This window comes from Nannobrachium achirus (assembly GCF_963921795.1).
Source record: "Nannobrachium achirus genome assembly, chromosome: 5".
In the NCBI taxonomy this organism is placed as follows: domain Eukaryota; kingdom Metazoa; phylum Chordata; class Actinopteri; order Myctophiformes; family Myctophidae; genus Nannobrachium; species Nannobrachium achirus.
The window spans coordinates 20,569,222-20,596,472 of NC_137814.1; the positions used below are offsets into that span (position 1 = coordinate 20,569,222).

The 27,251-nt window shown below is 42.1% G+C and overlaps 1 protein-coding gene across 1 annotated transcript; it reads left to right on the forward strand.

The window, feature by feature from the left end:
• Nucleotides 1-4,527: 4,527 nt before the first annotated feature.
• On the forward strand, nucleotides 4,528-27,251 carry xirp1 (xin actin binding repeat containing 1; the record flags this gene model as incomplete). Its single annotated transcript, XM_080725615.1, has 8 exons — nucleotides 4,528-4,652; nucleotides 4,766-4,820; nucleotides 6,048-6,141; nucleotides 6,980-7,035; nucleotides 8,686-8,871; nucleotides 10,549-10,627; nucleotides 19,035-19,186; nucleotides 20,373-27,251. 8 exons carry the CDS (start codon nucleotides 4,528-4,530, stop codon nucleotides 27,249-27,251), a joined length of 7,626 nt encoding a protein of 2,541 aa, XP_080581741.1.

Here is a 27,251-nt window from a genome sequence, read left to right on the forward strand (position 1 = left end):
ATACAGTGGATGATTGAAATGTCATTTAATTGAAATAAAGAATATAAGTTATACACAACATTGTGTCCCCTGCAATTACACTTAAAACGTGTAGCAAGTGGCAACATATTTTAGATTAGATCATTTGAAATAAATGGATAGGCTATGGTTAAAATATAAGTTTCACATATTTAGAAAATGTCATTGCATGCCAGTATGTTCTTACACAATCAAGAGGACTCTGAAGATCACATGGGGGAAAAAAAAGAAAGGTTCACTTGGGAGGAAGAGCTGAGTAGTATTGTCCCCCCATTCATTGCTGCTGCTGAAACACACGAGAGGCGAGAGAGTAGGCTATGACTTTGTGCACTGTAAGTATGGCTACTAGTAAGACACCTGAGGGTGACATGCGACCTCAGGGTGACATGCGACCAGGTCGCGCCAATTCTTGACCATCTGGCCAACCACAGCGTTTCTCTGACGATTCTAGTTGTTGTCATTCTGGGGGGAGTTTGTTCATGTTTTTGTGAGGGTATCAACCCTACACGGGGAGACACGGGGAGAACATGCAAACTCCACACAGAAAGGCCCTATCGCCCACACCCTATAGGTGGGGTTGGCGATAGGGCCTTTCAATGTGGAGTTTGCCTAAACATGGAGATGTGGTACAGAACGACTCATATATGGGCATAAAAAGTATGTCATGTGACATCACTTCCTGTACAGACAGTCAGACAGACAGCCATTGACTCCGGCATAACAATGGCTACTGTCTATGACGGTAGTCCCATATGACATGATGGACTGGACTATCTCCATATATAGTGTCCACATCTCCATGTTTAGGCCAAACAGGTTTGCTCCATTTCTCCATGTATAGGTCCAAATGCCCAACGTTGAGCTTGACAACGAAACGTTCTTAACACAGCCGCCCCCATATTTACTTAAATATGTTAAATTCTAAGAACGTTTCGAGTACCGGTTTGATACAAGAGCGAATAAGCGCTACACTTCTGGAATCCTGTGCGTCGACTTAAAGTCGGATCCAGGCCTTTATCTGGCCGCCCCGTTGCCACCTGTTACATTTCCTTTTCTGAGACTGCCGACTGCACATTGTACCTCATCCACCCTTTCTTCTCTCTCCTTTTGGTATCTGTATCCTCCTCCTCCTTTTTTCTTTTTTATTCTTCTCTTTTTTTGTCTAAAGTTCTTAGTCTTGTGTATCCTTCTCTTTTTTTGTCTTTCTTAGTCTTGTAGCCGCCCCGTACAGGAAGTGATGTCACAACTCGCTGACATCACACTGACATCACTAGAAGGAAGGTTACAGAAGGAAGGTTACGGAAGGAAGGTCACTCAAGCGACAAGGTTTTTCAGGGTAAATGCGACCTTCGGTCGCAATAATAACCATTACAAATTGTATCTAGTCTACCCCGTGCAAACCGGGCGGCATTTAATGTCATTTAGGATTACATTACCAAAATAAAGCTTGTGTGTGGATTAGAGCATTCCAGTGAGTGAGCCAACAACATTAGGCTACTGTGTGTGTGCGTGTGTGTGTTAGGCAAGCTGATCGCTATGTATAAAGTGCTACATGGTCTGGGATTACTAAACAAACATGACATGCTTTGTCAACAAGTTTGGAAATAAGTTACTCTGTCGCCATCTGCTGGTTGCTCGATTTTTAGAGCGTAGACTATCAGTCTAGGAAAACATTTCACTTTTTGATTGATTGATTGAAGGCTTTATTAGAAGTTTGCATAGGAAAATGTACAGATTCATGACGGTACAGTTCACTGGTACAAGGTCTACTAAAAGGAGATCCATGAAAAGACTAAGCTTATTTCAACAGGAAACCATTAAAGTATCTCATATAACATTGAATGACAGACAAATAGAACACAGTACTATGCAGTAGATATGTAAAGAAAAAAAGAAAACAGTAGGTCTATACAATCAGTAAGTACAGTATATACAAACAAGGAAGGGGCAGGTAACAGTAAGTCTAAACAATCAGTATGTACAGTATATACAAGGAAGGGGCAGGGAGGGTAGGGTTGGGCTAGGTTTTTTACCAGTTGCGAACGGCTGCTGCCTGTAAGTGGTTTTTCAGGGCATTTTTAAAGGATGCTAGTGATCCACACTCCTTTAGTGATCCACACTACTTTCAGCACAGGAGGATGCATTGTTAAATGTTTACTGTTCATTATAGTGAAAGAAAGTTGCCTGTCATTTAATTTAAACTTAAAGAATATGTATTTTCTTCAAAAATGTATCTTGATTTTGAACCATTTGTCCCAGGATTATTCAATGCGCCTACGTCATTGTGGTCCTTAGCGGCCATTTCTTGGGTAAACACAGCCTTACACAGGTGTTCTGATTAGACTATAGCATTAGTTCTGTGCAATCAAACAATTGAAACACCTGTGTTTTTACCCAAGAAATGGCCGCTAAGGACTACAATGACGTAGCCGCTGGCACACATTATATGCCATTCACACTGAGCTCTATAAACATAACTATAAAAGTAAAAATCCAAGTCAAGTGGATAGCAGTGTTCACACCAACTATAAAAAAAATAAAAATACAATGGTCAACGATATATTATCTTTATAGTTATCATGCCCGGTTAAATGGTTACATATTGTAGCTCATGTGGTGAAAGGTTTTGACTTCTTGTCTTTGGCCAATCATTGAAAAAAGAATGAAAGAAAGAAAAAGAAAACCTCTCCTTATTTATGCCAAATGAAATTGATGTGTCAACAGTAACACTCAGGGGCTATCTCTGCCTTTAGGCACATCAAGCAACCATTAAGTCATGTATGAGCTTTTGCCGGATTAAACTATAGTTAGTTTTGATCCCCCATTTGGTTCAGCTCTTCCCCTGGAGTAGGCTACATTGGCTCATAATAGCGAATGTGACACATTGATATCACATCATCAAGTGCTGAAGCCCAATGAGGAACTATAGTTCAATCACCTTATGCACCATATATGGTGCATAAGGTGATTGAATAAATGGGACTTCCGCTGCAGGAATTAAGCAGCTATGACCTCTTATTATAACTCTATGGCTATGACATGTAGGCCTATGTCCAGAGAGCAGATGACGTGTCGCCCATTTGAGTATTGGCATGAGATACAGCGGCAGCGAGGCTATGCCAGGCATCTCTACCATGCAGACATCTGATTGAAACAGCTGTCATGGTTCACACGAGTCTCCCTGTCTCTCTCTCGATCTCTATCTCCCTCCCCCTAAAAACTTTCTGCCTTCTTGGGGGCACCCTTGAAAGTTATTTCAGTATGATGATGTTACATAGGCCTATTGCTGCTGTTTATTCTAAATAACATAAAGTCTTGTAAACTTTCATGGGCTTCAAGATCACAGAAATGTACGTACTGGTTTGTTTTGTAGCAATTGCCTAAATTTTACCTACAGCATGTAAACTGTAAACTGCATTGCTTTTTAATTGAACTCCTAGTGACACCAGGAGTTACCAGAGATTTTATGAGTTATGACTAAGGAAGTGTATCTGATATCCGGAAGCCTACAATCACAAGGTTTTTAAAGAAAAAAGGACTTTGGTCATTGTGAATTGCAGTGTCTTGTGGGAGATGCTCACAAGCTACAGCAGAGCGCAAACGTGAAAAGCTGGAATGCACACTTTGCACAGGAGACTGATTCTTCTCTCAGGTATAGATGTGAACTTTTCTTGATCTTGCAAACAGGAAATTATGTCTATGTTGTGTCTGTGATAAGCTGTGTTTTGTGCCTTCCATATTTAAATTGGCTTTGACTACAAACACTTGAATGGCTATTGGCATAACTCAGATCATTTGTGCAACATTCAGATGATCATGGTTTATTAATCAAAAATGTTTGCAGGTGATAGGCCAGGAAACTGTCATTGCCAGTATTATTTTATACTGCATTTACTCTTTGAGACAGACGTAGTAGTTCAATGTCTGATGTTTTAAAACCCACAGTACGCACACTCAGTCATAAACATTAACAGAGTCATATGACATAGTGTGTGACAAGTTGTTGTCTAACAATATACACCCAAACTTATGACTTAACTGCTATATAAAATGAATTAGTGGTACAAGCTAGCTATCAGAATTCTACACAGAGGTGAAATAAACTTAAGTATTGATGTATTTTCTTATGTGACACACAGTAGACATTCCTCAACACACTGTGTGTCATATGGTCTCATTTTAAATGCATGTTCACTTTCTTGACAATACCCATCATGAGTTAGCAATCAGCAATCAGATTCAACCATGGGTAAGATTCAGTATACTTTATTGGGCCTATAGTTTATTGTTGTGATTGACATAGAATAAATTGGATGTACTTATATGACAAACACGCAAGTCTTTGATCGTATTGACGACAAACTCTAAAACACTAACCTTTTCAAAGTATGCCATGCATGTAAAATATTTCCATTTATGTACGTCTGTACGAGGTCTAGGATTGTTAGACTTTAATGAAAGACTTTAATGAAAATTTGCCCAAACCCAGATGCTGTTTGAAGAATCACAATGGAGACACACATGCTTAGAAGGAGCCAGTCCTTGAAAAGCTTATCTGGGGTTCATGAGGGGTCATGGGACCGGCCCACTCCCACTGTCTGGGACAGGAAGTCTGTCTCTCAGCTAGTGCAGCGGTAAGTGTCATATAACGGTAAATAACTCATATTATACAATGTAGAGAAAGAAAGGAAAAAGTTACTGAGTTACTACATGTATATAAAAAAACTGATTCTGTATGTGCCAACAGGTATCAAAGCTGTGGAGACCTAAGGATATCACAAAAAGCTGAAGACAGACATAAGGTTATTAATTGTTATTGATTGTATTGATACTTCTGACTGTACCCCACAACAAACGTAGTTCCACATTTTTTGTGGCATAGCGGGAGAACGAATTTAATCCCTTGTTTGAGTCAAATCTGGGTTTCAATGTGATTAGTGGAGCTCCCTCTGGCATTGTGAGTTGACCATGAGTATCTGTACTTTGACTCAAGTACAGGGGTTGAGTACTTTGTCCACCACTGACCAGAAGAAACCATGCAGTCATATTGGTGGTCAAGACTTTCAAGTTCCTTTCCTTAAAACAAGGCGGTGAATTAAAAAAAAGGTCCAAGGCAGGTCTGTTCAATTCAAGTTAAATACAAAAGCCTTTATTAATCATGCAATTTGTATCTGGTCCACGCAAGGTCTTCTAAGCTTAACATCAGAAATGTGTTACTAGTAGTGTTGATGATGTCTTGTATATTATTGTTTAGGCTATTATTGTTTGTACTTTGATGAATTGAATACACAGGACGGGACCACAATGGAAACAAGCCCTTACTGCAGGGGTGGGCAACTTTGATGATGGCGAGGGCCACTATATTTCCACCTTCACTCCAGAGGGCCACATTGCATATTGCTATACGTCCTACTTTGTCATTCTAGTATCTCATACAAAAGAAGCAAAAATAGCAGATCTACAAGCTCAAAACGCATCGCGCTGCAGATAGATGTAGATCTGCTATTTTTGCTTCTTTTGAATTGGAATCCTGAATATTATTTTTGTTATTTTAGTCCAGAAATGTAACATTTTGATTTAATTTCAAACACATTTAGTTATATAATACAAATGCATTGGACGTAAAAAGAAAATACTACCATACTAGTGATTAAGCTATATTATTGTCTGATGGAATTAAAGCAGGTCATGTTAGGAATTGTAACAGCTGAATTCAATAATATATCAGTATTCCGGTATTAACCTGCGGGCCGCATTAAGCGAAGGTGGGGGCCGCATGTGGCCCCGGGCCGCCAGTTGCCCATGTATGCCTTACTGTATATGGCTTTTTGTGTTATCCCTTTAGCATCATTGTATAATCGTGCCACTGTACTATTTGCAAACTGTTACTAAAGTAAGCCATTCAATCAATAGGAAAAAAATAATAATAATAATATAATTAAAAACGCTGTGACCGTGAACGTATCTGGGCCGGAGGCCTTCATCATGGTCTACTGTCTGCAGTCACATTGGTCTTCTGTCCTCCACAGGCCTCTGTTGTCAGCAGCAGAGTGGAGGTGTTGGAGAGTCGACTGGGCACCCTGAGGAAGAGGTGGGAGAGCAGCGAGGATCACCTGGGCTCTGGTGGGTCTGAGAACAGAAATGATTTCAACAAGCTCACAGCGTGTGAGCATATTTGGAAACTATAAAATAATTAAAGGGATATTCCACTTTCAAAAAAACTCTGCCTTGCATGGGTCTGCCTCCCCAGACTCAGGGCCTCTCCCCACACACACCCCCATTGTAACTTCAAACTCCATTTTAACCATGATAGATTCATTGAAAACACCCATTATTTTTTCTGGTGACTCAAACTACCCTCCTAGTCCTAATACGTGAGCAGGCCGTGTTTTTTTTCGATAATATTCTTATTTTATTTTTTAATAATTTCGTTTTGTATTTCATTTTTCTCATTTTCCCAAAGAATTATTAAAAATAAATGAAAAGGGTTATTGAAAAAACAGCCTGCTCACGTATTAGGTGGGTAATATGAGTCACCAGAAAAAATAATGGGTGTTTTCAATTAATCTATCATGGTTAAAATGGAGTTTGAAGTTACAATGGGTGTGTATGTGAAGAGGCCCTGAACCTGGGGGGGCAGATAACATTACATCAAATATCTAAATATTGAATGAAGCAAATTAAAAACTGTTCAGGGTGTTCGTAAAAGCCTGATTAGATGATAAAGTGACCAAAAGTTTTTTTTGAAAGTGGAATATCCCTTTAAATGCATTTAGATTTTTAGTGTAGGCCACCAGTCATTATCAGTCAAGTTATTTGTCATATTATCTGCCCGGTGCAATATTTGTTTGCAAAGCCAACCTCCAAACAGAAATGTAATTTGTATTTAAATGTGTGGATGTTCTATATAAAACATTTTTGTATGACAATTAATAATCTAAAATGTCACGATCAGCCCTAGGGTCCGGAAGACCTCTGTCCAGGAGCCGCTCTATGGACCACCTTCCCCAGAGCAAGGTTATTATGGTTTTGCATTTTACATTGTTTTTTTTAATTATTTTTTTATGATTGTTACTGTTTTTTTTAAGGATTGGTGTTGGTTGAGTTATTATTAGATTTAGTTTTTTATTCTACTATAGATTACTCATAGTGGTCTACTACAAGTGAGCTTGTATAGTATGTTTGATATTTTTCACAAAGACTAAGGACATTTTCTACCACTTTTTCGAGTCACGTGTTCAAATACTGGATTCTGATTGGCTAAATTCCGGAGGTTATGAGAGGACTACTGCCGCAAAGTTGTGTGTCCGAGATCAATGCGCCTCAGTGTACATCCGGGGACTTTCCCCCAACCAGCAAATGAAGGTCGCAGCGGTCCTATGTTTACTAACGTGCGTACTATCGTCGCCGATTTATTTGGATCCAATGCAATCCGCCAACTTTAAAGCCCCTTTTCTCTGAACCTATGCCTTTCTGGAAGCGAACAGCCTCTATTTACGGCCGGAACGGTGCTTTTAACTGACGTTAGCTTAGCTGTAAGCTAGACGCATGGATTACTATGGAGTTGGCGCCATCTGTTGGTGAGTAGAAGATGTTGTTTGTGGAACTATCTGCTGTCTCGCGGAAGTTTTATAGGCAATAATGATTGTAACTTAAGATCCTTGCAAGTTACAACTATGTGTTTTCTTTCATGTATACGGGAAAAAGTGGTAGAAAAGCTATTTACCACTCGGGGTCGGACATTATGCTCTCATAATGTCCTGAGTGCGGGTGTTATCGGACTCGGCTGCGCCTCGTCCGATAACACCCGCACTGCGGACATTATGAGAGCATAATGTCCTCTCACTCGGGGTAAATTGCTTACTTCTACCACTTTTTCGAGTCACGTGTTCAAATACTGGATTCTGATTGGCTAAATTCCGGAGGTTATGAGAGGACTACTGCCGCAAAGTTGTGTGTCCGAGATCAATGCGCCTCAGTGTACATCCGGGGACTTTCCCCCAACCAACAAATGAAGGTCGCAGCGGTCCTATGTTTACTAACGTGCGTACTATCGTCGCCGATTTATTTGGATCCAATGCAATCCGCCAACTTTAAAGCCCCTTTTCTCTGAACCTATGCCTTTCTGGAAGCGAACAGCCTCTATTTACGGCCGGAACGGTGCTTTTAACTGACGTTAGCTTAGCTGTAAGCTAGACGCATGGATTACTATGGAGTTGGCGCCATCTGTTGGTGAGTAGAAGATGTTGTTTGTGGAACTATCTGCTGTCTCGCGGACGTTTTATAGGCAATAATGATTGTAACTTAAGATCCTTGCAAGTTACAACTATGTGTTTTCTTTCATGTATACGGGAAAAAGTGGTAGAAAAGCTATTTACCACTCGGGGTCGGACATTATGCTCTCATAATGTCCTGAGTGCGGGTGTTATCGGACTCGGCTGCGCCTCGTCCGATAACACCCGCACTGCGGACATTATGAGAGCATAATGTCCTCTCACTCGGGGTAAATTGCTTACTTATTAGTTGGTTTTAGGTTGTAAATACACAAAACAGTTTCAGTTAGTTTTTAAGTTATATAGTGTTTATGTAAAGCCTTGAAAAATTGTTTTATGATTCTAGTTTCGGTTGTTTTGTTAGTTTTAATGAACTATAATAATCCTGCCTCAGAAGGACCATGCTGTGGGCACCAATGCACTGCGTGCTGTGTTTGAGTCCAAGGCCTCCACGCAGCACAACTCCAGCTATCAGCTCAATGCCTCAACACATGCAGGTGGCAAGACGGGGAAACAGTGCCCCCAAGAGGCCGGGAGAGCTGCAAATGCTCCAGCAAAGAAGGACACTACTCATACCAAGGTGAGTGTGAGTGTGTGTGTGTGTGTGTGTGTGTGTGTGTGTATGTGTGTGTGCGTGCGTGCGTGCGTGCGTGCGTGCGTGTTTGTTTGTTTGTTTGTGTGTGTTTGTGTGTTTGTGTGTGCGTGTGCGTGTGCGTGCGTGTAGCCTACTACAGTCACTCACATGTACCTATCAAATTATAAGTAAAAGACACATATAGGCACAACACCAGTGGGAGCTCCACTGCTTTCGTTCAACCCAGATTCGGGCAAAAAAAACAATGGGGTTAGATTGGTTCTACTGCTATACCCACAGATATAAAAAGCCTCATATACCTCATCCGCCGCTGCAGTTCATTGGCACGACTGGTAAAACAGGACTGGCGGAAGTGCGGAACTGTGGAAGGCACTCTGCCCCCTGCAGTGGGAAAGAGGGAGTCCCGCCAGTCCTACATCTGATTGGCCTACTGAGCATCCCATTCTGTGACGCACAAGGACCTTCAGAATTCAGGAAGCCTGCCAGTCCTCTTTTACCAACGCCCCTGAGCCGGAGGAGTCGTCTGCCTTTATATGTCTATGGCTATACCACCAAAATGTGGGACCAACAGACATCAAAAAGAGTGGTCAAAACCGCCATAAAAAAGCACCTGTCTGCAATTTGTAACTGGTCCTAGTAACTCAACTAGGCTCAACACCATTAATGCCCCCCCGCCCAATTGTTTACTTTACGGTTTGGTGATGTCTTGATGTGACCGTAGGTCACAGTTAACTATGAAAACCGGCACATCTTGTCCATAGAGTAGTAGAGTCGTAGAGTTGTAACGCCTCAATGTCAATGTCACATTGTTGTGACATCTTTGACATTGTGACATCACCTCATCAAAGCTCAAACGATGGATATCCGTGACATCACATTGTGACATCACATTCCATCCTTGTCCCTGATGTACAGTTGTACAAAACACATTTTTTCAGTCGAACTGTCGATCCAACCAATATGCCCTTAAAAGGGGACATGGACTGAGAGACAGATACTGACACGCACGGCGGACGCATGTCTGGGGTCTCTCAGCACACGGCTGGTTCTACAGACAGGGATTTCCATATATGGGCATAAAAGGGATTGTATGAAGTCAGACGTCATAGACGTCATTGGACTTTCACATAACGAGTAAGCATGTCTGGGGTCTCACATCACATGGTTGGTTCTACAGACTCCAACCTCTGCACACAGATAGCTCAGATGTTTGCCTATATGTTCTTAGCTGCGTCCCCTGCCGTTACTGTACTTGCTCAATATGCCCATATACATGGATCTCCATATATGGGTATAAGGGATCTCCATATATGGGTAACTGGTCCGATATATATTAATAATGAATTCTGTCCTGTACGAATTCCGTCCTGCACGACCTCGCCCTCTGCTTTTTGTCCTACTGGTATATTATTGTATTTGTAAGTCTTTAAATGTCTTCATGAATTGAATACACAGGACCACAACGGACACAGGCCATTAGGGCTTTTTTTGTTATCCTTTTAGCACCATTGTATAATCGTACCACTGTAGGCTACTATTTGCTAATAATGTATTCAATCAATCAAAATGTGTGCATATTTGTTGTTGTTGCGAAATGCAAACACAAATCATAAATAAAGGCAAAGAATTGTTGTTGAAGTTTTGTATTCTGGGTGTTTCCAGAGATCCAGCCAAGTTGAAAGGAGAAGGACAGTAAGCGGGCTGCCAGAGTCTTATGCAACCTCGTCCACATTCTCACACGGTGAGTAGCAGGACCAAAACACATGTTTACGCATGGTGAGATCTGATAGGGGACATGGCCTTATGATGCCGGGGTTCCCTTAAACGCATGAAGCCACTGCTCTATTCCTGGGACAGTTGTCCCATAGAACTAATAAAGGTTGTTTGATGTCAGGGCAATTTGCCAGTCCACACAGTGTCACGTTGCAGTGGCAGGAGGTCCGTCTCTCTCTGTAGTTTCTGCTTATCACAGCTCAACAACAAGACGTTTTTAATGGTATTGTGACAGGCCTTGAACGATGACACCTCCATCTGTCTCTCCAGAGCAGGGACGTGCTGGGCATTGGGAAAAGCGGGACAACTCCCAAACGGCCGGTTCATTCCCGGCCGGTCCAGGCCGGCCATTAGGAAAAAAATTAAAATAAAATGTCGGCCTTCGTTCCATTTTGGGGGCTGTGTGGCCAACAAAGTAAATCGTAACTGTCGGGCAGAAACCTTGTATCTCCAAGTTTCAAATGTATACATTTTTTCACAAAGCAAAGCCTTGCTTCATCATACAAGGCCGTTGCACAAAAGTAGATCTACAGCAGATCTCACACGGTTGTAGATCTACAGCAGATCTACAAGCACACAACGCCTCGCAGTGCGAGGCGTTGTGTGCTTGTAGATCGTCTGTTTTCACTAGTTTAAATCATTTATAAAATGATAAATACAAAACAAACGGTTTTGGACATATAAGGTTTCCACCTGACAACGACGAAATATAACTCAACTCCAACTCTTTTTCCCGGGCTGAATCAGGGGCCCAGCACGTCCCTGCTCCAGAGACAAAGAATAATGTCAGAGCATGACACCCAAGTCTGGAGGTATGAAATGGAAGCAGTGGTGGAAATTAACTAAGTACATTTACTCTACTGTACTTAAGTGCAAGTTTGAAGTACTTTGACTTTATAGTAAATGTTTTTTTTTATTGCGACCGTAGGTCGCAGTTTACTGTCAGAACCGGCACAGGCTTGTACGTAAACGGATGGGTATACGCCTGACATTGTGGTTCCCCTGACACATCACTGTCTTGGCCATCTGGACAGTGTGGCACAGAGTCTCAGTGATGTCACAGTGATGTGGACATCACATCAGGGATGTTGATATATGGGCATAAAAGGGATAGAGTCACATCATTCTCTCGAGACAGAGTCTGTAGAAAGAGGGACAAACCGAGTGGGCGTTCCCTTTTATTTGACGATGGCTAGCCAGATTGGAGTCACATTGATGTGACAGTGATGTGGACATATATAAGGTACTCCATATATGGGCATCACATCACGCTCTGACATCACTGTGATGGCATGGGAACCAAATCCCTTTTATTGCCATATATGGAGATCCCTGTGATGCCAGGGGAACCAAAGCCCTTTTATGCCCATATATGGAGAATGGAGGTATGGAAATCCCTGTGATGCCAAGGGAACCAAATCACTTTTATGCCCATATGTGGAGATCCCTGATGTCATCAATATTAAGCCTATATCTGTGAATGCCAATATATAATCACTGTGATGTCAGGGGAACCAATACCTTTTATTGCCATATATGGAGATCCCTGTGATGCCAGGGGAACCAAATCCCTTTGGCCAGATGGCCAAGACATGGCGCGACCTCGCCCTAGGTCGCTTGTCGCCCAGAGGCGTCTGCACTACTTCTAAGAGTACAATTACAATTTGAAAACTTTAGTTACCTTCTAGATTTATATTATTACTGAAAAAAAACCATACATAGTAGCCTACATTAGCCACTTAAGCCCTAATTTATACTTAGCCAATTTGAAAATAGACGATATACAAGCTCACAAGCCCTGATTTTGTTTTATTTTTTTTATTAAAGTTGTGAAATGGGCAATTCATACTTGTATTTTAGTACGGTAAGTGTAGTATTTTGATGCCAGTACTTACTTTTACTCAAGTAGAATATTGAATACAGGCCTTACTTGCAAAAGAGTATTTTTATATAATCGTGTTGCTACTTTTGCTTAAGTAAAGAATCGTTGTACTTCACACCACTGAGTGGAAGTCAACCCTACACACAGGGGTGTCACACCAAATTCTGGGCCCTGGGTACAAGGATTCACTGCGGGCCCCCCATCAATGTTCTTCATAGAGGGAGGGGGTTTAACCCAATTAGACTGGGAACGCATTATTTTGTGCTTTAACTATTGAGAAATATGAGTGCTGCGCTGTGAGCTTGTATATCTGCTATTTTTGAAAAATCGTGAAAATGTGTGTAAGTCTTTGAATATTTCAAATCCTTATATGTTTCTATGTCAGTGGTGCTCAAACTTTTTTATGTGAAGGACCTCCGAAATGATATGCATTTGGCCACGGACCCCCATCTCAAAATATTTTGTTCCTGGGACCATCCCTGAAGCAAAATTTGAGTAACAAATGTTCGCTTAAAAAATACATAGGCCTACGTATATGTAAAGATTTGCACACATTTTCACGACTTTCAAGCTTGCAGCGCGCTGTGAGCTTGTATATCTGCTATTTTTCAATAGTTAAAGTACACAGGGCCCAGAATTTGGTGTGACACCCATGGCTTCACAGAACAAGAACAAGAATGCGAGTGCTATGGCATCCGGGACATACCATAAATATAACAATGCAATCCATACACAGGTTTCAGCTGTACAATGACAAAGGTATAGGGAGGTGGGTAAATGGTAACTTTTGTTCTTTGGCTATGGATTTAACCGGGAAATAGCTACCGGTAAATAAAGAGTCGGACGTGACTGTGTATAACTGTAACTCCAACTATAACCATAACTATGTGCTTGGCACACACGCTCAAGATAGAGCCAAGGGGTGTCTGTGACAGTTGTGCCCATGACGCAGACCCTGGCACTCTGAAACGTGCCTCAGCTTCCTAGAAGGGTCATACGCTCCAGTATATTGTCCATGACACTGTGACCTTGTCTAGTAAAGTAACTAAGTACATTTACTTAAATAATGTACTTAAGTACAATTCTGAGGTATTTGTACTTTACTTGAGTATTTCCAACTTCCAATACTTTTACTTCTACTCCACTATATCTCGGATCCAAATATTGTACTTTTACTCCACTACATTTATCTGAAAACTTCAGTTACTAGTTACTTTGCAGATATAAATTCTAATATTATAAAACATACACAAATCGCTTTAGCCCTCTTTTATACCTTTGCTATTTGTGAGCTTGTAGATCTGCTATTTTGAAATATTTTGTACTTTTACTTTTGGTAAAGTAGTACATTTTGAATTCCGGAATAGGCTAATTTCTATAGGCTGTTGCAGTATTGATACTTTTACTTAAGTAAAATATGTGAGTACTTTTTCCAACACTGCTAGCAGGCTGTGAGGCAGGCAGGAGAGTGATTTACTTAGACATCTGTTGACTCACTAGAGAATGTGTTGCTTCAGCTGAGATTTCCAGGTTTCCCTGAGTCAAGAAAATCCATATTATGCTATTGCTATATCATACCATAGCCTCTAAATACAGCAACTGAAATACTTACATTCCACAAATTCTACACATAATGTGTTCTGCATATCTTCTTCTACTCAATAAACATATTCACGAGTTACATCAACAAGACCATTGTTACAATTAGTCCAGGACTTATTCATAGATCCATTATTAGACTGGATATGTTATGGGACACAAACTCTTTAGCAGCTAGTCTTATCAGTGTACCACCTTACTAAAATAGGACCACACAGTAGAGTAATGTGTTTTTTATTATCTCACACCCTCTGACATCACAGAGAGGTCCCTCCCTGTCAGTGTCCATGATAGGGGGTGACAATGTAGCTATGGGAATGGGAGGTGGGGGGTGCCCCAGACCCCAGAGGTGATTGACTCAGCCGGGTAACAGCCATCAGTCACCCTCCCAAAATAGTCAAACTCTCAGTGGGGCAGCGGGTCTGATAAAAATCAACTGCCACGGTGCCACCAGGGCCAGAGCACTAGAGACACAGTGACCGGACAGGGACAGAGCAGGACTGACAGAGACTGAGAGACATATAGTGGAACAGCTTCAAGCTGAGAGGCCAACTCCATCAGGAGACAATACAGGATCTTAATCCAACAACTTGTACCAAACCAATCGAGTTCACAAGGACTCCAGTGGATAGAACTTTTGTGAGTATGATATATTTACCACTTAAGCCCTGTATATATTGATATAGTGGCAAATAGCAGAAATACGTAGCTCAGCTACTGAAACAAGCTCACAACGTGTCACATTGCGATGAGTTGTGATCTTGTAGAGCTGCTATTTTTGAAGTTTTTTGAAATTGTTGAACGGGACGCCAGGGTTAATGTGATTAAACTGTTACAGGAAAAAAGCTCTATCATTTGAGAAGTAGTCATTTCTGTTAAAAAAATAATAATTCATTGAAATTGCAGTATTGTTCTTGCCTGAAGTTGATCATTTATATATATATATTTTTAAGCTGAAGAAAACAGTACAGTTTATGTTGTTATTATTCCACCTCAAAATAGCGGTGTTTAAATCGATTACTCAGACACAAAGGCCTTGCCTGTGTGAAGTATTTGGAGCTTGGAAAATCGGATTTGTGAGAGATTCTGCTGATGAAGGGATAGGCAGCGATCTTTTATTCCGAGTTCATGAGCACATTAACACAAAGTCACAAAACTCAAGTGTCTTCTTTTAGCTATCTGTTTGCATCTCCTTGGTGAGTGTTATTTCTCAGCCCCTAATAATCCCTGGATATGCCTGGAATGAGAGGTCAGAGATCAGAGTTAACCTATCTCTGGCATTGTTTATTCCAGTGTTTCTCAAACTTTCAAATGTCAAGGTCTCCCCTTAACTCTGACAGTGTACAAATGGAACCAAATGAACCTGTTAGGATTTATTCGGTTCCATTTGTACACTGTCAGAGTTACAGACTTCTATGGGTCAACTCAAATTAGACCCCCCACAGAGTCCTTGGAATTCACTTTGAGAACCACTGGTTTGTTCTGTCACCATCTTGAGAAACTCTCAAGTGTGAAAGGCAAAGATAGTGATACCGTGTAACTTGTAAGAAACTAAGACATCTCTGGAAAGAAATCAAAATCACTATGTGGGATAACTTGTGGCTATGCATGGATTTTGAGTGTGTGCGCACAGGACCATGGTTATTCACTGGCGTGCTGCGTGGGGTCTGTGTTGCACCACTTTTCGTTGGTTATAGGCTTCATTACAGTCTGTGAATGTGGCTACAATCGGAAGCAGCTGAGGTGTTGGTGGAGAACAAATACCAACTGCATTTCACAGACATTTGGACAGCTGTCTGTGGCCCAAAAGCCTTCACATTGCTGTTCCTTTAATAGCACTTCTCCATTCCTGTCAACGGAAGATTGGAAGAGAGGGTACTGGACTGGCCTGGCTGGGGGTTGGGGGTGGGGGTGGGGGTGGGGGTAAGGGGGTACCAAGCCCCAAGAAACATCATCAGAACTAACTGTCAGCTTTGCAGAAGGTGTGATGATTAGTGTGTGTGTGTGTGTGTGTGTGTGTGTGTGTGTGTGTGTGTGTGTGTGTGTGTGTGTGTGTGTGTGTGTGTGTGTGTGTGTGTGTGTGTGTGTGTGTGTGTGTGTGCGCACGCGCGCGCGTGTGCGTGGGATGGGGGGTGGGGTGGGGGGCTATCTAACAGGTTCTAACACAAGGCATCTGTCTTGACCAATCACACAAGTTATGTCCACAAGGAATGGCCATTAAGGACCATTCCAGTGTTACTAGATGTCAATGTATCCATTGTCATCATTGGCCACTCAACCTCTTTCCTGAAAATATATTTGGGATATCATATTTGTTTACATTTACAGGATGAATGTTGAACATCTTTGTCAACATGAGCTAAAATTCACCTCATGGTTAAAACCCCACTTCAAGTTAAATTCACGTTTGAAATGCATTTATGCATACATATCTAGCAACTTTACAGTTAGAATACATTGTTTTCCCACACTGTTTCAACACAAATGGCAGAGAATAACACTGAAACTGTTACACTGTACACTACAGTATACAGTATGTGTATACCCTTAGCATATGTAAACGAGAAAAAAAGTAAGACACAGGCAATACCTGCAAATGGCTAAAACACAAAAATATGACTGTCATGGTCTTTTAATTCCACTGTAAAATAATATGAAAATAACAAATACATTCTGACACATTTTTGAATGACATGCCCAAAATAGGGATGCCAGGGTTAATGTAGTTAAATGAGGTGTGGATGAGGTCTTGTGGATTGGAACTTCAACAGGACTTGCACAGCTCGCTGTTGCCTCATTCAGTCTGCTCACCCAGCTATGAAAATGCTTTAAGTCCAGGCTCGTGAGAGGCGCCAGCACGCTGGTCCATCCTTTTGTCCTGTAAGGGCTTACTGTGTGAAAAGGGAGGTATGTACGAATCTGGCCATTAGTTACAGCTGGTTGGCATATGCCATACGCCTGACCCCCAAGTTGATCCCTCAAACACTGGACTTCATCTCTACTGTTCTGATCTGTAAATTCATTTTAATATTTCTTCCTTACAACATGCATCATCAGATGGTGTCATGTCATGGTGTAATTTTCCTTTTTAGTTTTTTTGTACTTACATTTTTTACATTTACAATTTGCCTCTATGGATTTCAGCTCTAAGTAAAAGAAAAGAAAAAAAATTATAGTTTGCTTTTGTGGAATGTAGTGGTTTTGACCATTTTCCACTTGGTCAGCCGGTGGCATTCCTTTGGTCAGGTGTTGACCGTTTGATGGCAGTGAGCTCATGCAAAACAATGTGCAAACAATCAGTGTCACTCCAGCTGAGCTAGCAGTTGCTGTTGTGTCCTTTTCTTTTTTACTTCCAGGGTGTCATGGTCAGCCCATGGGCACACTGTTTGTTGAGGATCTCAGGCAACTGGCAGGCTGTGTGGTGTGGGATCATTTGTTTTGTCAGCCGCAGGCACTTGGACTGTGGTCGTTTTGTTTATTGCAATGCTGGATTCTTTTTCGGAGGAGGCTATAGGATCAGCATTCATATCGTTCCTGTTGCCTTGCATTTCCATATTTCAACTTCATGTACAGTGTCACCATAGAGTTATAGGAGTGTCACACAAAAGTAGTGTTCATGCTCACAACGCGATGGGATGCAACGTGTTGTGGGCTTGTAGATCTGCTCATTTTGAAAAACATTTTAATGTGAAAGTGGTTATGTTTGTGGGTTTTATAAATATTTAACTCATGACAATTAATTAACATGGGCTTGTGACTGAATTATAAGTACATTGGAACAATTGGAACACATGTTCCTTTTTTTATTCATTTTCTGAAAAGTAACAGTTTTGGACATACAAGGTTTCTACCTGACAGCAACAATATGATATCAAGTTTTGCCTTGCATGTACTGTAATATATCCCGAGTGTGTTAACAGAGTTAACTTATAGTATAGCATCCCTCGTCTGTGTTAATTTAACTCTTGTCCACCCAGCTAGATGCTACAGTATTTTAGTCTTGTTGGAGATAACAGGGTTTCCACAAGCAACCATCAGCAACAATAGTAAACAGATAAGAGACATAGCAACACTACTATATATATACACTCTTTTAGCATATGGCTGATGCCAGCCGTATATTTTAGTTACACCCCACTCCACATACCACAGACAACAAGAATACCACAGGCATTATCATTGTGAATGTGGGTCAAAAACGACTTCCACATTGCTGCTGGTGGAAAAGAAAAAAACAAAAGATCTGTACTATTCAGAAGATTATTTGCGTATAATAATGCTAATGCACTGGCACTATCACTTGTACAGACTTACACGTTTGATCTGCTGCCAAATGACGTTACTCACTTGCACATGAGACTGATACGTTGCCTTTTTTATTCATAATCTTTTTTAGCATGCACCTTGTGTATTTGATGTTGTTGCCCTGTTGTCTCAGCTTTTATTGAATACTTTATTAAAGGGGAAGACCACCCATTTTCAATATTGAACTATATCATTAATATACCTTAGAGGAGTTGTGTGGAAATAGAAAAAAAGTTCCCCCTCTTCTGTGTTGTCTAGAACTGGAAGATTAAATTTGGGGTTTGTATTGTAAAGTACAATGTGTGATGTCATCAAGTTGTAATTTGCAATACAAACCCCAAAATCAATCCTCCAGTTCTAGGTAACACAGAAGAGGGGGAACTTTTTTTTTATTTCCACACAACTCCTCTAAGGTATATTAATGACATAGTTCAATATTGAAAATGGGTGGTCTTCCCCTTTAACTATTTTGAAGGGAACTTGTTATCTGAAGTTGAAGTTAATTCAACATTTGATCAAATCCTACTGGTATTCATTTCACATTTATTTTAACGTGTTTTATTAACACATTTTGTGTTCTCCATTGCAGAGGACAGAAAGTCTCCACGGTTGACTTACGGCGACAACGTCTTGAGACAAGGGCGAGACAGGAGCTCCGCGTCCCCCTCTGTGAGAGACAGATCAGCACTCTACCTGTCAAGACTGGCAGCTAAAGACTCCACAGGAGGCTCCCCACATCCAGTGAGTTCCTGGCATGCATGCGCGCGCGCGCACGCGCACACACACACACACACACACACACACACACACACACACACACACACACACACACAGAGAGAGAGAGAGAGAGTTATAGAACATGCTGTATGTGACAACACAGTGGTGAGATTGCAATATAGAAAAGACCAGATTTTACATATATTCATAATTTCCCTGAAAACACTGCAACCTAAGCCACATTTTGTTTATTTTGTTGTTCATTAGGAATCTATCGTAACTCCAGGAACAAGAACAAAAGTCCTTAAGGTAGGCCTACTGTGTATGCTTTATCATTACTAATACTAACACAGATTTGTGTGTGTGTGTGTGTGTGTGTGCACGTGTTGTTGTTTTCTAAACACTTATGACCTTAGACAGTTATTATATTACAGTGATTACAGTTATAGAACAAGCCAGGCCATTTCAGTATGAGAAGTATTTAATAACTGCTCACAATCTTTGGAAATATTCGACATTAGTCAAATTAATTTGACAAAGATGGAAATATTCGACATTAGTCAAATTAATTTGACAAAGATGGAAATATTCGTCATTAGTCGTCATTTGACAAATATGTTGTGAGTGTAACCATTCTTCATTGGTGTTTAAATCATTATAACCAATGGTTATAATGATAATTATGGATCTTAGATATTTATGATCTTTGCGAACTTATGGTTGTTGCTTTTTTTAATTTTTACTAATGGTCATTGAGATACTTCCAGGACCTAATTGGCAGTCACATCTGAGTTCTGTTCTGAAGCTCATGAATGGTTTCATTCATTAATTTGCTCTCAGATAAACATAATAATTAATAGACATTTAAAGCAGATCATCAATACAATGCTACACAATCATTCTTTATCAAATTGCGATTTATATATCCAAGTAAAAACATCAACATCAAAAAGTCAATTCTTTGGCCACCTACATTAAGATATCATTGCAATGCTAGCATACTAACAGTTATGAAGTGTTTCACTAACCCTGGCATAGTAGAAGATGGTTTGCTGTGATCAACATGCAGCGAGCACAGACAAAGGTATAGTATTACTTCTTGCTTTGATGCATGGCTATCAAACATTGCCATTGACCTAAACTAATACAATTTCTAATGACTAAATACTGACAATAACATAAGTTCCTTCCATCTGCTTTTCATTTCAAGATGGCCGATCCTGACAGACATATCACCGTTTCACATGCATCTCACGATGAGGATGACCTGCCTCCTCCTCCACCTCCCCCAGTACCACCCAGACCCCTCAATTACGAAGGGCCCCCGTCACTAACAAGCCTCCCTGCGCCACCACCTAAAGAATGCTTCTCCACATTCTACCAGCAAAGACAGAAGAACGAGTTGAAGAGGCTGTTTAAACACATTCACCCAGACGTGAGGGATAACCTCAGTGATGCCGTGGATGAGGAGATAGTTGAGGCAATGCAGTCAGAAATCCCCCAGGGAGCAGATACAAAATATCAGGCAGAAGTTCAGTCCATGAGGTGGATCTTTGAGAACTGGACTCTGGACAACATTGGGAATCCACATGCAACCAAGAGGCTTCTGGATGAGGAGCTCTTACAAGGTGGGGACGTCCGAGGCACCTCCACCATGTTTGAGCATCTTGACAGTGACCAACAACGTGCATTTGCAGAAAGGCAGCCCTCCGTCAGAGGGGACGTCAGAACATCGACCTGGTTGTTTGAAACCCAACCTTTAGATGCCCTGAATAAAACAAAAACAGAGGAAGGTGAAATAGTTGAAGCTGTGCTGAAAGAACCCATCCAGACAGGGGATGTGAGCGGTGCCCGGCTCCTCTTTGAGTCCAGACCACTCGGCGATTTAGGGCGGTGCAACTCCATCGAAGACCGCAACTTCTTGAAACTGAAGTCTGAGCTTCAGGAGCAGAAGGGGGATGTTCAGAAGACTGTGAAACTCTTCCAGACAGAGCCATGCTGTGCTATCAGGGACAACAGTGGCAACGTCCATGAGATCAAGTCCATCTGCAGGGAGGAGATAAAGAGCAGTAACATCAGCACTGCACGATGGCTCTTTGAAACCCAACCTTTGGATGTCATCAATAAGAGCACTGACGGAATTAAAATTATCCGGGGCATATCACTGGAGGAAGGCCAGCATGGAGGAGTGGATAAAAAGAAGTGGATGTTCGAAACCCAGCCATTCAGCACAATACAAGAGGGGGTGGAGGTGCACAGGTTTGAAGGAACCGTGGCTGACTGCACACAGGAGGCTGATGTTGAGAACAAAAGGAAACTCTTTGAGACACAGCCTATGGCAACTCTGAAGGGAGACTCCACAGAGAAGGCTCTGGAACGTGAATATATACTTGGAGGAGATGTCAAGACCTCTTTGTGGCTGTTCGAAACCCAGCCCATGGACACTCTCAGCGAAAGCTGTGAAGTGGGGCACTTGAAGAAAATCTCCCTTTCAGCAGATGAACGAGGAGAAGTGAAGGGCAAAAAGCAAATGTTTGAGAGCTGCAATATTACCAAGAGTGCCTCAGTCAGAGAGCACGAGATTGAAAGGGGTGACGTAAAGTCTTTCAAAAATCTTTTTGAAACAATTCCACTGGGCAACATTGCCAATTCTGGTGAGGTGAGGATTGAGAGGAAGGAAAATGAAATCACAGCAGGGAATGTGAAAGATAATAAAGCATTGTTCGAGACAACTCCCTTGTATGCTATCAAGGACTGCTCAGGAAATCTCCATGAGGTCACAACAATCAACCGAGAGGAGTCCATCAAAGGGAACGTCCAAAACTACAAGTGGATGTTTGAGACCAAGCCTATGGACCACTTTGCGCAAGAAAATGGAAATGTTGAGTTAATCAAAGGCATAACCAGGGAAGAGGATACAGAGGGAGATGTCAAGACGGCAAAGTGGCTTTTTGAGACCCAGACAATAGACGGTATCCATTCCAAGTTCAACCAGACAGAACAATGTTCCTCCGCACAACAGGAGACTGTGCAGAAAGGTGATGTCAAGACCTGCAAGTGGTTATTTGAGACACAGCCAATGGATATCTTGTATGACAAGGCTGACAAGGTAAACGACAAAGAGGCCATTGAAAACACTAATGTAAAGTCCTTCACTTGGCTTTTTGAATCACAGCCTTTGGACAGCATTAAAAACAGCGAGGAGCAGAGTCTGAAGTTGTGCAACACCATCCAGGATGCTGTTAAATCTGAAGTGGGTGTCAAAACAGTGAAACACCTTTTTGAAACAGAAACCTTGGATAAAATCAGAAAGGAGACAAATACAGAACAAGACGTGAGATATGTCAGCCAGGTAGATGTGCAGTCAGGAGATGTGTCACGGGTCAAGGAGCTCTTTGAATCCCAGTCACTTGATGAAATAGGTTCAGAGATGGCAATGCCCCTTGGTGAACAGAACAAAGAGGAAACCATTGAGAAAGGCTCCGTTCATAAATGCACCTGGCTGTTCGAGAACCGTCCAATCAGCATGATCAATGAAAAGGAACACAGTGGCACAGACATGCTCCAAGTCAGCGACGTGGAGGCTGGCGATGTGCACAACAAGAAGTTCATCTTTGAAACCTTCTCGTTGGACAAGATCCACGATCAGCCTCTTGAGCAGGAGTCGGTCTGTGTGGAAAGACCTGTGAGCAATGTTGACGTGAAGTCCAGCACCATGATGTTTGAATCCCAGCCACTGTACGCCATCAGAGACAAAGAGGGGCAGTTTCATGAAGTCACTACCGTGAAGAAGGAGGAGGTAATGAGCGGTGATGTAAGAGGAGCCAGGTGGATGTTTGAGACAAAGCCACTTGACGCCATCAAGGCAGAGAATGAGGTGTATGTGATCCGAGCTGTCACCCAAGAGGATGTCAAGAAGGGGGATGTGAAATCAGCCAGATGGAAGTTTGAAACACAGCCCCTGGACTCCTTCAAGAGCCAAGACAAGCCCTCCATCAGGGTTGTAGATGACTGCGGAAGCAGCAATGTGCACGTTAATAAAACGCTGTTTGAATCCGAGAAGTCAACCCACCAACAATATGTAAGAATGGTCAGTGTCACGGATGTCCAGCAGGGCGATGTCAGGACCTCCACGTGGCTCTTTGAGAACCAACCAATCGACAGCCTCAAGGGTGAAACTCAGGAGCAGGAACCCCTCACAACTGTCCACAGGGAGGACACCCAGAAAGGAGACGTGAAGCGCTGCACGTGGCTGTTTGAATCCCAGCCACTGGACAAGATCAAGGAAGCTGATGCCGCCTCATCACAGGGTGCTGTGGAGGATATACCAAAAGCGGATGTGAAGAGCACTACCTGGCTGTTTGAAACCACTCCACTGGACAAAATCACAGCCACCAGCGTTGCAGACTCCCTTTCCCATCTGTATCAACTGGAATTTATTCACTCAAGTGGCATTGTGATCGAAGCAAATGAGATCAGCAATGTCAACATGGTGAAATATCAGCTTGCCAGCACAGATGGAGTACAGATTCAGAAGGAGGAGGTTATTGAGGGAAACATCAGGAACATCTTGTTACAGTTATTATGCAAGCCTACTTTGATGCCCCAGATTACTCTTCTCAGAGAAGTTGAGAAGGGTCAAGTAAACAAAACAATAGTAGAACTCCCGAACAATCAGTCTGCTTCATCTCTGAACCTGGAAAGGGATCAGCGGATACAAAACATTGCTCAGATCATCGATGACCTTCTTGTTCAAAGCAAGTCTTGGAAAAAAGGAATAATAATGCAGGAGTCTGCACAGGGACAAGCAGAAATGACCGTTTACTCACTCGTCTGCCATTGTGAATCCAAACCAGAGAGCCAAGGCATTGAAAGGGGTGATGTAAAGTCTACCATCGGAAACCTCTTAGCTACTGCCAAGAATCAGCAGGCCACATCTTCCTGCAGAGTTGATGAGAATGAGAAGGGGAATGTGAACTTGTATACAAGCTGCATTGAGAAAGGCGATCTGCAATACCTTAAGAGTCTCCAAACTGAGACGTCAGAAGATGATGAGCTGGTGACTAAGGACCAGCTTGAAATTGTGCAAGGGGATGTGAAAGAAGCAAAGAGAAGTCTCTATTTGCAAAAAGGAGTGGAGCGAACCATTTCTGATGTTTTACCAGGAGATGTAAAGAACACCAAAAAAGTATTTTCATCAGAATGCTCCCTCGGTGTTGAGAATTGTATACCAAAAGAAGAAATAATTGCTGGGGACATCTCATCCGCAAGGAAACAACTAGCAGTAAAACCTCCAGTCATAGTGGAAAAAGAGGAGGTTGTGGCGGGTGACATCAAAGCAACCATGCAGTCATTAGAGCGTGCCAAGCAACAGAGTATGCATGTTGAGCGTGATGTTATCAAACCCGGAACCATCTACGACATGGACCTGTCGGTGCAGGGTCCCGAAACAGAGGGGAACCAATTGCAGAAAGAAGAAATCATTTGCGGAGATGTGAAAGCAGCAAAAAGGTCCCTTGAAATGGCAAAGAATCAAAGTATGCAAGTGGAACGCGAGGTCATTGTTCCAGGAAAGATATATAACCTGAATGTCTCAGCACAAGAGCAAACCTCCACAACGGTGGCACATTCCATGGCATCCTCCTCTTCCAGATGCCAGCGGATAACAACGACTTTTGAAAAGGTCAGTAAAGATCATGAAAGCCATAGTACATTTCAGGCTTGTCAACAGGGTTCCATGTCACAAAGTGCAGTTATAGTCAATAATTGTGCACAACACTCACTGCCACCTATGGTTAACATGAAGAGCACAGAGGAAGTTCAGAGCACAGAGGAAGAGGCAGCTGCAGAGGTTGTCAAAGGAGATGTCAAGGCAGCTATTAGGTCTCTGCAGAGTGCTGCCACAGAGCAGAAGCTTCTAGACAAAGAGGATGTTGTAAGAGGTAACATGCAGATGGCCCTGCACTCTCTTGAGAAATCTAGTATAAATGTATCCAAGGGAGACTTTAAATCAGCAATGTTATACAGGAATTCAGGCAAAGCTTGTTCAGGGAGCAAGACAGTACACAAGCAGGGTGTTGTGGTATCTATGCCTCCATCTGACACTGAATTGTCTCCTTCGGTTTCAGTAACCTATGGAGCACCACTACCATCCATCACAACAGAGACTCCAACTCCCAGCCCTGTAGCAATAGTGCATGGAAACCTGAAATCAACATTTGTAGCGGCTGTGCCACCTCCGCTCCCTCCGAAAGCAAGTGAGAAACCACAGGAGCAGAAGCCAGCTCTACTACCCAAGCCACAACTGCCAACAGTTGGACACAATACTTTCCCATCCCCAGCTTCTAAAGTCCCTTGTCCAACCCAAGATGATGAGAAGAATTCCATCATTCAGAGCAAAAGGAATGTAGAAAACAAAGAAAAATCAAGTGACATTGAAGCCAATGACTCAAAGGACAATGCAGTTAAGAAGCCAAAGGATACAACACAATCCGCAGAGAACACAACAGATTGCCATGCTGACAATACATTAAATAAGTCACACGTCACTGAAATGGATAGAAATGTGATAAAGAAAATCAATGCGGCTGAAGAAATACAGATATGTATGCAGACTTATGCGGGAGATGCAGAGCATGAAATGACAACTGGTTTTCAGGTGGCCCTACAGAACTTTGGGGGAAAGGAACAATGCACTACTGACAGGGTGCCTGCCAAAATGAACAAAATTGTAAAGGACAACGTTTTCCCAGCAAAACAGATCAGCAAGACTGAGGAACAACCACAGAAATCAACGCCCAGCATTCACCACAATGAATCCTGCAACAATGAAGTGCAAAAAGCAGCAGCCAACATTCCAGTAAATATTTGTCCTATAAGCCAAAAGCATCACGAAGAATCACAAGAACCTGATAATAAAGTTGTTTTAAGAAAGAAGAAGCCAAAGAAGGAGACCGAGGAGGACCGATATCAGAGGCTCTCTGTCCACAGGGATGAGATCATGAAAGGAAACGTAAAAGCAGCGATGGAGATCTTTGAGAATTTAAGGAAACGAGAGGAACTCAAAGTAATCCTCTCTCAAGTGCAAGAGATAGAGGGAGAGACCAGCAATGTAGATGTTCACTCCATGGCGTCATTATTCGATAATGTACCTGCCTGGATCGTTACGCCAAGTAGAAAGACAAAGCAAAGTACGGAAATTCATGAAAGGAAGTTTGAAATGGAAACACAGGATGATGATATGGAAAGCACCTCGTCTGTCGAGACTGCATTTGAAGATCTTGAAAAAGCGAGCAGGGACATAATAAACCTGAAGGAGCAGACATTAGCCAAGCTCATTGACATTGAAGAGGCAATTAAAAAAGCTTTGTACTCTGTTTCCAATCTGAAATCCGAAGCCGACATTGCAGGGTTATCAGGGCTGTTTGACGAATCTTTGAAATCTGACCAAAGCTACCAGCCTGTCAACAATATCAGAAAGATCAGTATTGCGTCTAGTAAGGCTAAACCAGAGCAAACTGAGATGAATGTGAAACCAGCTTCAGCCTCAAGTTCTTCAAAACAGCCAGAACGTCCATCTACCAAAAGTCACAAAAAGCCACTCGTTAGGCAGAGCAGTGCTCCATCGTGCCCATCATTCATCTCAATTCACTCTGCTGCCAGAAAACAAACGGACCAACCAAAAACAAATGGAGATCTGGACCAGTTGTCAGCAAACGTGATGTCCTCAAATCATGTCCACTCTCCTACTGTACCACAACGTAAGGTCAGTGTAATTGAGGTGAAAACTGTTCCTGAACCTCCAGCAGGAATCATTGGTAAAAAGAAGACTGTCTGTGAAACATATGAAGAGACGGATGGCTTTGGCAACTCCTTTAGTTCCTCCACGACATCAACATTCATCACAAAGCAATGTGAGACTAAAGCCTCTGCACTGTTTGAGGTAGTCGGCGGCCCCACCACATATGAAGTCATGACACCCCCCTTGAGACAGAAGTCTGACCGTTCCTTTTTAGATAATACCCAGAATGCTAAGGAGGGAGGGGCAGTTTTTGTAACATTTAGCCAACCAAAGACGGGAAAGCATTGA